This window comes from Pinus tabuliformis, chromosome X (genome assembly GCF_031772625.1).
Source record: "Pinus tabuliformis cultivar Carrire ecotype Pingquan chromosome X, CPIR1, whole genome shotgun sequence".
In the NCBI taxonomy this organism is placed as follows: Eukaryota; Viridiplantae; Streptophyta; class Pinopsida; order Pinales; family Pinaceae; genus Pinus; species Pinus tabuliformis.
Genome location: NC_142308.1, coordinates 1,519,612,871 through 1,519,627,683, shown reverse-complemented (window position 1 = coordinate 1,519,627,683; position 14,813 = coordinate 1,519,612,871). Strand labels below are relative to the sequence as shown.

Genomic DNA, 14,813 nt, shown 5'->3' with positions numbered 1-14,813 from the left:
GAAAACATCTCTTTTGAAACTTGATGTGAAATTTGAGTTATCTATTTATGATGGAGAAATGAATCCTGAAAAGTTAGATAACTAGATTAAGCAGTTAGAAGTGTATTGTCGCATTTAGAACATTTTTGACGATAAAAAGAAAATTCAGTTAGCTACACTTAGAATTGGGGAAACAACTTTAATCTGGTGGGAAAGTAAAACTCAAATAGATGTAAAGCGGAAAGGAAAAGTCGTCTCTTCATGGTCTAAGTTTTTAAAAGCTCTTAGGAAACAATTCTATCCTTTAGGATACATGCAGCAAGCTGTTATTGATTGGCGACATTTGAGGCAAGGTAAAGGGCACAGTGTTCAGGAGTTTACTCAGGAATTCAGAAAGAAAGCATTGGCGCTTGGTATTTCATTGGATACACGTGAAACTTTATTAAAATACATCGACAGTTTACATTCATATTTGCAACATACATTATTGATGTTTAATCCTGATGATTTTGATGAAGTGTGTGTTTAGGCCATACATATTGAATCAGGTGGTAGACCATTCAAGTTTTCATCGCAGTCATCCAAAGAGTTGGAAATCAAAGATTCCAATGACAGTAAGGGGAAGAACAATTCGAAGAGAAAGAAATCAACGATAGCTCAAAAGGAAAGACCTACTTGTTCTCATTGCCAGAAAATCGGTCATGATGAATCTAAGTGTTGGAAACTTCATCCAGAACTTAAGCCCAAAAAGTTCGTTAAGGAGAAGGATGAAAAGAAGGCAATTGTAGTAGTCCAGCAAAATCTAGGTTCGGATTCAGGTGATGAAAGGAGGATAACTGCTATGGTTACAATAGGTAAAACTTCTGACACTGGTTCAAGTTCAAAAACTATTGCATCTTCATCAAACATAAATCCTTCAAATGAGGATAAAAGAGTTGAATTGTTTAACATAAGGATAACTTCTAAGCATACAAAGATAGATACAATATTTAACAGTGGATCACAGGCCAATCTAATATCTGAATATTTAGTTAAGAGTTTGGGTTTGTAAACATGGAATCATCCAAGACCTTACGCATTAGGATGGCTAAATAAATCAACTCAGATAAAATTCACCAAACAATGTCGATTAAGATTTGCCATTACAGCGAATTACATTGATGAAGTGGAATTAGATGTGGTTCCAGTAGACATGTGGAGTTGTCTTAGGAAGTCCTTATCTTTATGATCGTGATGCAGTATTCTATAGGAGAGAGCATAAATATCACCTTAAGAAAGATGGGGTTGAATTTATTGTCAAAGCACATCAAAGTAAAAATCATTTGAATATTAATGCTAATTAGATGAAGCGATTAATAATTTCAAATAAAAGATTTGTAATCATGTGTGTAAAGGAACAACATAACAATCAACATGATGCTTGTTTAGGTTATGAGTCTCAGCTTAAAGATGGTTTGATTAAAGAGATAGAAACTATTCCAGTTCTATGTAAAACCAAACATCTTACTCATAAGCAGGGAATACAACATGAATTACAATTTGTGCCTAAAGCTCCTCTTCCTAATGTCAGAATGAATCAATTCAGTCCAAGTTTGGAAATTAATAGATACAGGGATACAGGTCAGTATTGGGGAAAGTCAGTGTTAAATTTCTCTTGTATTGTGTCACCATTTCATGTTTCGAACAGTTTGGAAACCTCTTTTCAAGTGGAGAGGAAACCTATTTGTTTTCATATCAAAGCCTTTTCTAAAGCAGTGTCAAAGTGTCTAAGGGAAACTTATGCATCAGAGGAAAGTGCTAATCAATGGAAACATCATTTAATGAATAAGGAAAAAGTGATTCAAACAAATCAACAACTAACTCCATACTTTCAAAATCAAACTAAGTTGCAGCAATTTTCACCTTACAGTTTGATGGGTTTATGGCAACAAGTTCACTTAGTAATCAAGAAGTAGGAAAGTATGTCAAATCAAGTAGCTGGTTTGATGTCAAAAACATTTTTGATTGTCTCTGTTATTCCGCAAAATAGATTGTCAATACATGTTGATGGTATTGAACAATATCCTGTAGACACTGTTTTCAAAGATGATTATGAATCACTAACACATGGTATTACGTGGAAAGAAATCAATTGCCATGTTCATAACAGGTTGTTTGACCATCATCACAACTTGTTCATACTGCAGATGGATGGAACAGGTCACCGACTCAAAAAGTGCCATGGTCAACATCATCAGGGTCATCACTTGCAGGTGATTGATCGAATGTATTGGTACATCATTAGGGCAAGGTGGAGAGTGAGGGAGCTCTACCCTCATCAACTATTTGTTTAGTCAAACTTTTGTGGTCCAAAAGTTTTCAAGTGGAGAGGACTGATCTAGGAGGATCTCGTCAGATCAGTTGCACAAGTTCATCGTTAGTGTTCGGTGTCATCGTCAATTCAGTTCGGTGTTGTTCAATTTTGACAGTGTTGATTATGGTTCAGGTTGTTCAGGTGATGTTAATGGTTTTCATGGTGATGGTTTTGTACCTAGATGTCGACATGTGGTTGTCGTTAGTCCTTCGCAGGATTTGGGTTTTGTCATCCACTCGTAGGTTGATCATCGAAATGAGTGTGTCGTCCGTTGCAGGGGTTCAATAAGGGTTGTCGTCGTATGATTGGGTGAATGTCGCATTGTGACAATTGTTGTAAAAGGTTTTTTTAGAACAAAGTGTGTAAAAGACCTAAAACCCTAATACACATAAACCGAAGCCCTAAAACCCTAACCTAATGTATTACCTTTATACATTACAAATGTATTAAAACTATGTTTCAATATATTAAGACCTAAATCTATGTGTTAGACCTAAAAACGTAACACATAAAATTACATTGCAATACAACTCTCAGCCTATGTAATATTCAAATTACATTACAAAACAATATAATATAAACCCACAATCCTAAACCGCCAACCCTGACTGCGTAAGAACCATTAGGGGCCAGGGTCATGTGAGCAGAGTATTGACATAGTTAACTGCAACATCAACAGTCAGCGGAACTGGTCATGTGACAGATTTTAGTGTAACCGTTGGGTTATGTAACTGTGTGGGGAAGTTAACCGGAACCGTTTGGACATGTGAATAGTCAAGTGTTAACCGCGGAGTTAGCATTTGCAACGGAGATTATAAACAACCTAATCGCGTGGAGGAAAGCCATCGAATAGTTGTCATCATGTGAACACACAATAACTTCAAACTGGAACCGCCAGAGCTTTGATAGCGGAACCGCCAGAGGTGGCAGCCTGCAGTTAGACCGCGGCTAGTCACACGTAACTGTCAGCCCCTCTTCCCGGTCAACCTAACTGCCATCAGTTTAAAAGTTATTATAAAGTTCTTTATGGGTTTTAGTTGCAATTTTGTAAACTATTAATTCGAAGACCTAGAAGCCATCCTATGTGTCATTGTACAACTAGACCAAGCTACAAACCAATCCAGAATGTAACCAATTCATCTCGAATTCAGCCAAAGGAGGTTGGAGTGTATTTGCAGGTCTTTTTAAAGGCAGTTTACTCATTTGAAGACATTAGAGTGGTTTTGGAGTTTTTGTATGCAGATTCTGGAGGTCATAGGCAGTTTTGTTTTTAGTGTAACAGGAGCATCGGGAGTCGGAATTGGGAACCGTGATAGGAATTGGAAAGCTGGTTCAAAGAGCTTCCTTTTGACAGTGATCAGAAGTTCCTGCATGCACATGCAGTCTAGTTGATTCTCTGTGTATTCAAACTCCTTGGTTTCAATCCTAATAAAGTGGTCACGCATCTTCAAAGCAGACTCAGAGACGTCCATCAGGGATGAACTCCATAATCAACTTTGTTGTCTGGTATCGTTGTGTTTTTACTGTTTTCACTTTTGTTATGCATCTTACTTATGTTTTATCAGTTTTCATAAAGTCTTCTTCTCAAGCAGTTTTCTTCGATTTCTGCACTTTTAGTTAACATTCAAATCATTAATGGCTAATCAATTCTACATTAGTTTTAACTTATGATCATTTCAGATCACTTTGACAAGGAGACTTTGATCTCCCAAACTAGCCCACATGAGAGAGAGAGAGAGAGATACCAAAACTTCTATTTTGTCCTTCCCTTCCTTCTTGACCAAACTCACACTCCTTTTAGTCTCCTTCTTCACCTTCATATGTTTCCCAACTTCCAGCTTCCAGCTTCAGATATTGAATTATGTGTGAGAGAGTGAGATGATCCAAATGAAGTCGAACTGCCTTGTATATATAGCCTTCCAATGAATTCGAATTGCCTTCCTTGAGGCCAACTTGATCTACTTGAGGCTGACTTGGTGTGGAGGTTACATAATTCATTTTTGACTCAAAAATGATTATTTTTACGTCGTTCCTAGGAGTCCACAATGGGGACTTTGATTAATAAAATGATGACTCGAGCATGAAACCCATGCTTTAATAAGTCATTGTAACAATAATAAAACCTCCTTTGACAAATACATTTTATGAAGACCGAACCTAGTTACATTTTTTTCAACACTAGTTTGGTGGGTTTGTCACCAAAAACTAGGTAATTAGCACATTATTTTATTTTTGGGGGTTATGTAGGCCTAAGAGACTAATTCAAACTCCTCATTAGTGTATAAATACAAGTGAGATGAGTTCATTTTCTCATCATCACTTTGGATTGGTTCTTCTCTTTCTTGAGAATTTCACACTTCTTCTTAGTATAAAATAAATGAAATAAAATATGATTTTGAACATTATTACAAGTACATAATAAAAATTATGAATGGGTTATGGCCACATGTACCAAGTAGACCATGAATTCCACACAATTGCAATGTCAAAACTTGATTTCTTTTGATAGCAAATATTTCATTCACTTGCCCTGCAATCCTTGATAAACTGCACATGATGCAGGCTAAATGTTTCTCAATTACAAATCTTGAATTTACTTTTGCACTAATATCTTGTATCCTTTGTTATTCGATACAAGTCTTCTGGACATCAATAGCTCATTCATAATTCAGTACTGATTTTCCCTTAGTATCTTGCAGCCTGATGCTATTTAGAAGATATTTTTCAATGAGTATATTTAGCCTTCTAGTTTGGGAAAGGTTTTTTACTATTTATATTGAAGATTATCTTTCAGTGCTAAACACGTTATGTAGGAAAATTTGAGAAGCTTGACAATTACTTTATTTTACTGGTGTGGTTTATTTATTAGTTTGAGCAAATTCTTAGTAACATTCATATGGGCATTTAACCTAGATAATGAATCAGTTACCAACTTGGATAATGTGTCAGCTTCTAGGATAGTTGATGCTATCATCTCTGGAAATATATTCAATTTGTGCTTGAATGAGTCTGTAGGAGTGTCAGAAAATTTCTCTAGTCGATGTTTATCCAGCTTCCAGTGGATCTATATTTTTTCTAATGGTTAGTGAATTATAGCAAATGAATTGTCAGTAAGTTTTTATTAACTTTTTGATATCTTATGCTAGAATCTGATTGAATTTGTTTTTTTTTGTAGGTGGATCAAATTTTTAAGCTTTTTGATGTTGACAGTGATGAGGCAGTGAGCTGGAATGACTTTAAGATATGTTTGGAAAGGAATCCTGTATTTATTTCATTATTTTGTGTACTGCTTGATAAAAATGGATTTTCTCATCCACTATGACAGTGAATTTTGGGTTTTGAGAGAGCTTGGCAGAAACTAGCTTAATCATTGAGTGTTTAATTTCAAGTGAAAGCAATCTGCTGAGTTTGTAAAATATGATATGATATGATTTTGAGAGTTTAGATTCAATTGCAAATAACCTAGTTCATCGTTCATTAATTATTATCAATTTGCAATGAGGGTCATAATCGTTTATTTAGAAGATGTTACTGATTCAATTTCATATCACCTTATGGGTTGTATTTTATGCAAGCATGTAATATATTTCTTGTTGCTTCACATAACTTGAAAGACAAATAGCACAGAGCATCACCTCAATAAAATCCATAAATTTACTTGATTGATGTATATATATCAGTTTCAAGCCACACTTTCGAGGGAAGCTCATTTTAATAGATGTTTATTAATCTCTATTTAAAACAAAGTTACTGGAAATTTTCTTCTCAAACTGAAGTCATTGGATGCTAACGAAGGAAGCTTTTGGCTAGCATGTTTAGAAAGATAGAGAAACTATAACATTTCCCTTAAATAATTGTTGTATTCAACAATGGTGATCCGTAAACTGTAGGCGTATGGGCTGCCCGTCTCTCCAACACAGATTTTCAATGTGGAAATAAAATGCAATTCACCCCTGCAATCTACTGCCATGCTTAGTTCAAGGTTTTCAAGTCGTTCTTTAAGGGACATGAATGCCTGTTTTTAACAGGTTCAAAAGCTTGGTTATATTTTCTTATAATGGCAAGTCCAAAGCCTAACAATGGAGCAAACCCAGTAGAATTCTGTTATGCTAGTGGAAATTAACTCTTATTATATGAAGAGTTCATAACCAGCTCTTCAACAGTGACGTCTCTGCCATATTGCAATGTTCAAATTCCACGTCTTTGGCCATTCACCATACACTCCATCATAACGAGAAAGCACAAATACTTCTCTACCACTACAACCAAGCATTAAATGTATATGACAAATAATATACAAGCACAAATATTCCTCTTCTAATGTCTACCACTAGAACCCAGCATTAAGTTTATATGACTAAAATACTATGTATATATATAATTCTGATTGTTTACATGTGGTGGCTTGAAGGATTAATTGAAGGATTTACCAAAATGTGTGGAAGGGTGAATGCTTTGATTCATGGTGGATCACTATGTTGCGCTAATTGTGGCATTCAATTAATCACATCCATGATCTGTTCCACTAAAATAGTTTATCACTATAGATCTTAGAATATTCTGTGATCTCTTATGATTCAGTGTTTTATTTGAGATTTCAGATATAATATTTGTACTTGGGCACACTAAATAGTGAAATAAATTGAAACTGAAATGACAGAAGCTAAGCAAATAACACACCATCCATACAACAAACACAAGTTGTGCTTACGAAAAATTCAACAGAGGAAAAACTCAGCTAGAAGATGAGGCCCATGTTGAGAAATCCTTAGGACAACTTATTAGGGTGATTTCTCGTAACTTGATAGTTGCTTGTGACATTCTTTTACTTGATTGATTAGATTCTTCTTCTTCTTATTATTATGTTCTTTATCATCAAACAATTACCAACACATGAAGATCATTAAAGACAATTGGAGACAAGATGTAGGGACTTAGTCAAGGCAAAACCCCTCTCCTAGGGGAAAACCCAAAAGTTCATTTTCTCTTCTTTAGAATCAAATCAAATGAGAGAACCTAGACCCTTTGTGTAGACAAGTCAAACTTCAAGAGTCAACATACGTCATCCTTCCAAAATCTGAGTCAAATAGGGTCTCAACCCTCTTTGCAATTCCTGAACTTTGGCCTGCAATAAATCAAACTTGTAGTAACCCTAGCTTGCACATGTGACATAAAAACTTAGATTTTTGACTTCCTTCTCTTGACAAGTGTAACTCCTTTCCTTCGCTCTGGTTCTTCCTCCTTTTCAAGGCTTCTTCCCACATCCTTTTTGCTCTTGGAATTTCAGACGAATACATTGATTGATTGTCTCCAATAGCTCGAATGCATGGCTATATATAGTGGTTGTTGCTTCTTTAATGATGTCGACATGAGAAGAGGGCAGGCCGACTTGATGGTGGAAGTGTGTATATGACCAAAATATATCAAAATGATTTTTGTTGCTTTAATACAGAAATCCCAATAAGGGTCTAGAACATAATGACAAGTACAATGACTTATGACTCAACCCTAGAAGCCTCCAATGGGGGCTTGACCTAGAAACAAAATACATAGAGCATGAAACCCATGCTCAATTTTGTTTTCTTTTATAATATTTCTTTTTTCTTTTGACAAATACTTTACTTTATGACTCAAATACAATAATGAAGACCGATACTAGTTACATTTCTCAACACTCCCTCTTAACTAGGGAGGTATTCATAATGGTTCAACCGGTACAAGGTTGACATCAATTTGAAATGTTCCAAGAAGAGTACAACAACATACACAATGCTAGGGCTACTCTAATTGCCAAGATATCCTCCCAATAGGCACTAAGGTGTCACGAGGAAACTGCCACTATAGGTAACATCAAGGTACAACCCTGGTATCAATCCATTAAGACATGGATACCATATAGGCCTCCATGCCCCAACACCAACCCTTATAGGGATCTAGGTATCATCAACACTAAACTAGAGCTCCACAAGACCAAGATACCCTACCTCACCGGGATCTAGACATCATCAATCAATTGAGATCTCAATACTAACAAGGCCAAGATGTCCTCCCAAGTACCATTATACAGGCAGCTTTATGGTACTCATCTCTCCCTCAACCAAATCAGAGAAATCCACCAATACACAAACTTCTCAGGGAGAGATCAACACATCAACTACATGTTCAACCATTAGAACATCTAGTAGCTTCACAGCCTTAACCAGTACTAGTACTTTCTATTAATTTAAAATCTAGGGTCCTCAATCATTCTCATGTTGCTTAGATTATCACAATATCCAAACACATCATGATGAAAGCTTTCTTCTTCAACTTCTCCAACACCAAACTCGGCCTCAACACTTTCCAAAACATCCAATTATTTTCACAATTTCATCAATCACGAATAACCATTTGTAGTGCTTTAGTATTTTCTCTTATCTTATTATTTCTTCAAGGATTTTTTACTATAGCTATCACAATATACCCTCCCTCTTAATTGGGGATATATACACTTTCTTTATCCAAGCTTCTCCTCTACTAGGGGAAAAATCCATTAGAAACTCAACCATACAAGCTCTATCTTTCACATCATCATATCATTGGAGAACTTCAACCTTTAGAACATCATTCCTTCTAAGTTCACATGGAAACAAGGTCATCTATTAATCAATAATGTAAGCTTTAATGCCATTGAGATTCTTACAACTCCCTCTTTCCATCATGCTCATCATCATCATTAAGTTATCATCAAATATGTGGTAGGTAAGCATTTTCATCATCTTGAAGACTATGTATTTGCATATCTTCAACAACAAGTAAAACCAAGCAAAAATATATATGTATAGGAGCATGAAATTAATTTTGTCAAACTAGGGTTATCATACTCTCATAGAGATAGCATCTAGGGTTATCAAAAACTTTGAGCAAGAACTTTAACTTTAAATATCAAATTCTAAACCTAGTTGGGATAACAATCAAAAGAGAAGCAATCGACTAGGGTTACATTTTCATGCCTTAGATTTTTACAACAAACTTTTGCTAGGGTTTTGTCACAAACCCTAGATACCATCATCAAAACTAAACCTTAGATATTAACAACTAATTAAGTTAAGATTTCAATCATAGCGAAAGAATTTTACATCTAGGGTTCCATTATCATGCCCTACAATTTTATATCAATCTCTACTAGGGTTTTGTTGTAAACCCTAGATACAATTATCAAAACTTTAATACAACAACTAGACCAAGTTAGGGTTTCAATCATACAGAAGCATATACACCTAGGGTTTCATTCCTAGGATCTTACATTAACTATTATAAGGGTTTTGTCATAAACCCTAATTCATCAAACCCTAAAAGAGTTAGGGTTTTATCATATGTTCTAGATATCATCAACAAACTCTAAAAGGCTAGGGTTTTTATAGTGAACCCTAAAGGTTAGGGTTTTATAAAAATAAAATATAGATATTACGATAAGAATTGATTTAATCTAAAGATCAATCACCCTAACAAATAATAATCTTTATGATTCAAAACTCTAGACATGAGAGAGTTAGTAATATAAAGCAAATTTCAAAAATGATCGTACCTTCTTATATGAAGAAGGCCAACTACAAATATTTATACATACCTTGAGTTACTCTATTAACAAACCTTGTAGGGTTTTTTATTGAAGGACTCTCTCTGCAACAAAGCTTCTTACAAGTCCCCCTTTGAAGACTCTCAAAATCTAGTCACAATTCTTATTCTTTATAATATACCTGCAAGCTTTTCTTTGAGGGAAAATACAAGAGAAAGGATAAAATTCGAACATCAATAATAAAACTAAAGAAATCAAAATAATGAAGGAGATAAAGAATACTTATCTTTTGTGAGAAGGTGGAAGCTTCCTTTTGAAGAATTTCCTTTTGCATAAGATTAATATTTCTTTATGTACCTACAACATTTACTTGACAAGTACCACCAAAATATACAAGTATGGAAGCATGAAAACAAGTTCATTAATCTATGGAATCTTTATAGAGGGAGAATTCCTAGGATTTGCAGATCCAAACGTTGAGTCTCATGATGTTATCTTTCAAAACATCAACTCTAGGGTTTTGAATCTCAAATCTAATTTTCCCTTGCTAGGGATTGCTATTTCTCCTTGGACTACCTACAAACCCTAGAGACCAAAGGCTAGGGTTTCTATAATGGAACACAATAGAATAGGGTTAGGGTTTTTGAATAGGGATTTCTAATTAATATCCATCTAGAGTTTATACTCCAAACATATAACAAAACCCTAATGCATATTTGAATATAAACCTTTAAACAAAAAATTACAAATGAAGAAGTTATGTCATACATACCTTATAACGACCTTACCTTACCTTTTCTTGGAAGTGACTGCTTCCAAAGTTATACCTCCTTCAGTATTGCCTTCAAACAATGTTAAATAGGAGTGTTCTTCCAAGATGCGTTTTTTTATTAGTTCTCCCTTTTGAGACAAAGATTATGCATAAAGAACCTCTTTCAATGTCTTTGAGATTATTATAGCATTCTTTTACAAACTCATCCCAGAAATAGTTTTGTAAACAAATCTGGTTCCTTTTTTTAATAGATGCGTACTAGATTTTCCTTCAAGGTGACATAACTTAAGAGATGAAGAGGTTGCTACAAGTCTTTGTCAAAGATCGATACATAATTCACTGTTAGCTCTCAGCGTCATACAAATTTGTTGCTACTACAAACTTTGGTAATGACTTATAAGATACTTAAAGTTTTTTGAAGATGATCTTAGCCTTACTGGGTGATTGAAAAATTCCTAATTTGTCTTTTGAGAATGCACTTATATGGTTTCTTTTGCAAATAAACTCTTCACTCGCTACAAGGACTACCTCTAGTCTTTATAATACTTCATGAATTTCGAATTCTGGAGAAAAATTCAGACCTTAATTTTTATGTACAGGACTTCGATCTCTTAACTAGATACTCAACCTTCTCTAAGCTTATTGTCTATCCTTTTGGATTTTTCAAAAGGGGTTTCTTGGCTCCTTTAAATCCTTCATTCCTCTAGTCCAGATCTGTGGCCCTAATCTCATAAATATTCTATTTTCTTGCTTGGATCCTCTTCTTAGATAGCTTGGCCTAAACAATCTCTCTTGAAGCCTTCTTATAACCAATTGTGATCTTTTAGCTGCCTTATATCACTGACCTAAGCTCTGATACCATGTTGAGAAATCCTTAGGGAAACTTATTAGGGTGATTTCTCTTAACTCGATAGTTGCTTGTGACATTCTTTTACTTGATTGATTAGATTCTTATTCTTCTTGTTACTATTATGTTCTTTATCATCAAACAACTTCCAAAACATGAAGATCATTAAAGACAAATGAACACAAGATGTAGGCACTCACCCAGGGAAAAACCCCTATCCTAGCGGAAAACCCATAAGTTCTTCTTCTCTTCTTTAGAATCAAATCAAATGAGACAACTTAGACCCTTTGACCAAGATATAAACATCCTCCAATCCACCAAGCAAATCTCCTATGTAGATAATGTTAAATTTTCATAGGGCTACATTGTTCTTTGCTTTGATATTTGCTTTTCATCATTAAGACATTAAGTTCACCCCATATCAGCGTTAAATTATTCCGATCTACACCATTATACATCAACATATACAATTATATAGAAAGAACAACAACATCATCATCATAAATGCAGCGAAACATAAAAGGAATAGTAGAAGAAAAACATGCACACACATAGAGACACTAGGATTGGTCCGAGACTAGGGAAAAACCCACTATGGGGAAAACCCTTGCAAATATTCTTCTTCTTAGATCGCCATCAAATGATTCAGCAAAAGAGAGTACAATGATCCATAACTTTATCTATGCAACAAAACAACTATGATATCCATGAAACAGATCTAATCATGCTTGAAAACAAAATCGTGATTATGATGACTATAATATATTGTCACTAATTGTAGACGACTGTTGGATACTGCTATCACTGTGCCGAACACTGAGCGGAAACTTAGGAATACCGAAATCTCATCTTTGATTCTCAGACACAGGGGGGAGCTGTGCTAGTGTCTATAACAGATCTGGATGCTCTCTGTGAATTGTATGCCAACGTATATGGCAGTTCGGATGGTCCCAGACCATTCTGTGTATGCGTCCAGAGACAAACTCACCATATCTGCTAAAAAACCTTGTAGGCTCTTATTGTTAATGTGCATGCGTCCAGGACCCCCCGGACGCTCTCAGGACCACTCTATGCGAGCATCTGGGGACCAACACCTCCAGATCTGCCTTTGGAACCCTAGAAGCTCTCATAAGATTTTGTGCCAGCGTTTATGGGTCTCTAGATTCTCTCATAGGCTTGTGTGCCAATGTCCAGGGACTAAAATGCCCAGTTCTATGCCAATGTCTAGGGCTAGAAAGCCCTAGATTAGTGTGAGCTTCGACCTTGAGATTGCAGACCCTTATGCGAACTTTCCTCCGACAGACCTGTGTGAACCAAGACAATAAGAGAAGAGAAGATGGCTTGATCGAATGTGTCTAAATGAGCTTGAGGTCTCTTCTATTTATAGGCTTTCATGAGGGTCCACTTGGGTTTAAGCAGTTACCCATGTGGTTAGGGCTGACCCATTCCGTAATACATGTATGAATAAAATAATTCATAACTCAATTTCCGCTTGACCAAATTGGGAGATCTTTAGGTCAATTTTGGTCCTCGGAAAAGAAGAATCTAATGCAATCATCATCTCAACCATTTTAGTTGTCCAAGGTGGAATTTGACTGTAGTTGCAAAAATTAACACTCCCTCTCAACTAGGGAGAATTCCACCTACCAATATCTGTCTGTTGATCAATATGCCATTCTGGAATCTTCAAGTGTCATCATGTATCATCACGGATCATCTTTATCATGTAGACATCGTGCCATGTCCATCTCAAGTGTCTCATCATCACAAATCATCATTGTACATCTTGATCTATCCTTTGTTTATTCCTGCCAATCTCTTGATTGTTTTTGCTCGTATGCTGAATATTCTCGAATCTAGAAGAAGAATAATTTGTTACCGAAGGGGAGCTTAAGCTACCACCCTCTATCCATCAGGTTGCTACTTGGAATCTCTGCCAATGGGCTACTACCCGGAATATCATCATTAATCGTCATCAGAGAGCATATCATCAAGGAACTCATCTCAACCTAGAACCACATCAGGGAGCAATGACTTCCACCCATGCCGAGCAATAGGATAAATCATCATATAGGGGAGTAAACTCTCGACCCTGGAATCTCATCGAGGAGCTTACCCTCAACCCGAAATCTTAAAAGGGGAGTAACTCTCAACCCAATCCTATTGCCTACCGATCTTCCCAACAATGACTCTCAGTAATGATGTGGTAGAACACCTGCATCATAATCGCCTTGGGTTGTACACCCCAAGTACACTCTCAACTCGTTGGCCAGGGGAGGAGTGACATTTCCAACAAGCCCTGCTTGTGGGTATGATGCCAACTGGGGTATACTCTGCAAAGACCTGACAGGGGAGTAGCACCCTCAGCCTTATGGGTAACAAATAGGGGTCATGCCCTATTGTCCAGAGTTCCCTCAACCTCAGAAGCCCTTCTCCCTCAATTACTCACCCTGGGAGCTCAAACAAGGGGGAAGAGTTGGCTCAGTGTCCTCGATCAGCGCTACTCTCATCATACTCATATATGGTATCAGCTTGTCTCAATAGTAGTTGTTTCCTGTTCACAAATAAAATATCATGTTATAACATAAATAATCATATAAATCACAAAATGATACCATAATTGTCGTCTTCTCTCAAGGAGGTGCCAACCACAAGCCTAAGGTTTTGAACAACTACACGATCTCAATGTATGAGAGTATCTCAGCCCCAACTATAAATATGGGACTTTTCTATCAAACGGATCAAAATGTATCCATGTCATATCCAAATCATGCTTAGACAATGCTCTAAGGAGCTTCTTCATCCTGCCTCACAACTAGCCATGCTAGCAACATCCTTAATTGTACTATGGGCCTTTCATCCAAGATATCATGGCAGATCCAAATGTGCTTAACAATAATCTCTATCAACAACAATGCATCCATGTAGTCACATATCATAGGAGAAATATCTCATTCTCAAAAATAGAATACCTCATACAGATATTTCATAGCATGCTCGGTGGCAACTCTATGTGAATGAAGCAGCTCAATCATGAATTTATTTAGTTTCTATGCACATCATATATATATAGATGGATGTTCAAAATGAAACATCAATGCTTCAAACAACTGTTGGATGCCATGTCAAATTCAACAACATCTTGAACTACAAATTAGAGTATCCAAGGATTTACATTTCATTATTCAAAAACATTTTCCAATAACTTTGCATTATGGAATTTCTTTCCCAATTTCCATAAATCGATTCATCATGTCATGATACATCATTTCGGGCTTCAGAGTCCATCTCCCTCTGATTTAGA

The 14,813-nt window shown here is 36.0% G+C and overlaps 1 protein-coding gene across 4 annotated transcripts in view; it reads left to right on the top strand.

The window, feature by feature from the left end:
* The window catches only part of LOC149145831 (lysophospholipid acyltransferase LPEAT2-like), a 412,491-nt gene extending 406,684 nt beyond the window's left edge, over positions 1-5,807 (top strand). For all 4 annotated transcript variants that reach the window (XM_089449183.1, XM_089449181.1, XM_089449182.1 and 1 more), the window contains one exon: positions 5,508-5,807. In XM_089449183.1, the coding sequence (XP_089305309.1) occupies positions 5,508-5,654 (147 nt within the window). In that variant the 3' untranslated portion in view covers positions 5,655-5,807. The remainder of the gene's footprint in view (positions 1-5,507) is intronic.
* The last annotated feature ends 9,006 nt before the right edge of the window (positions 5,808-14,813 follow it).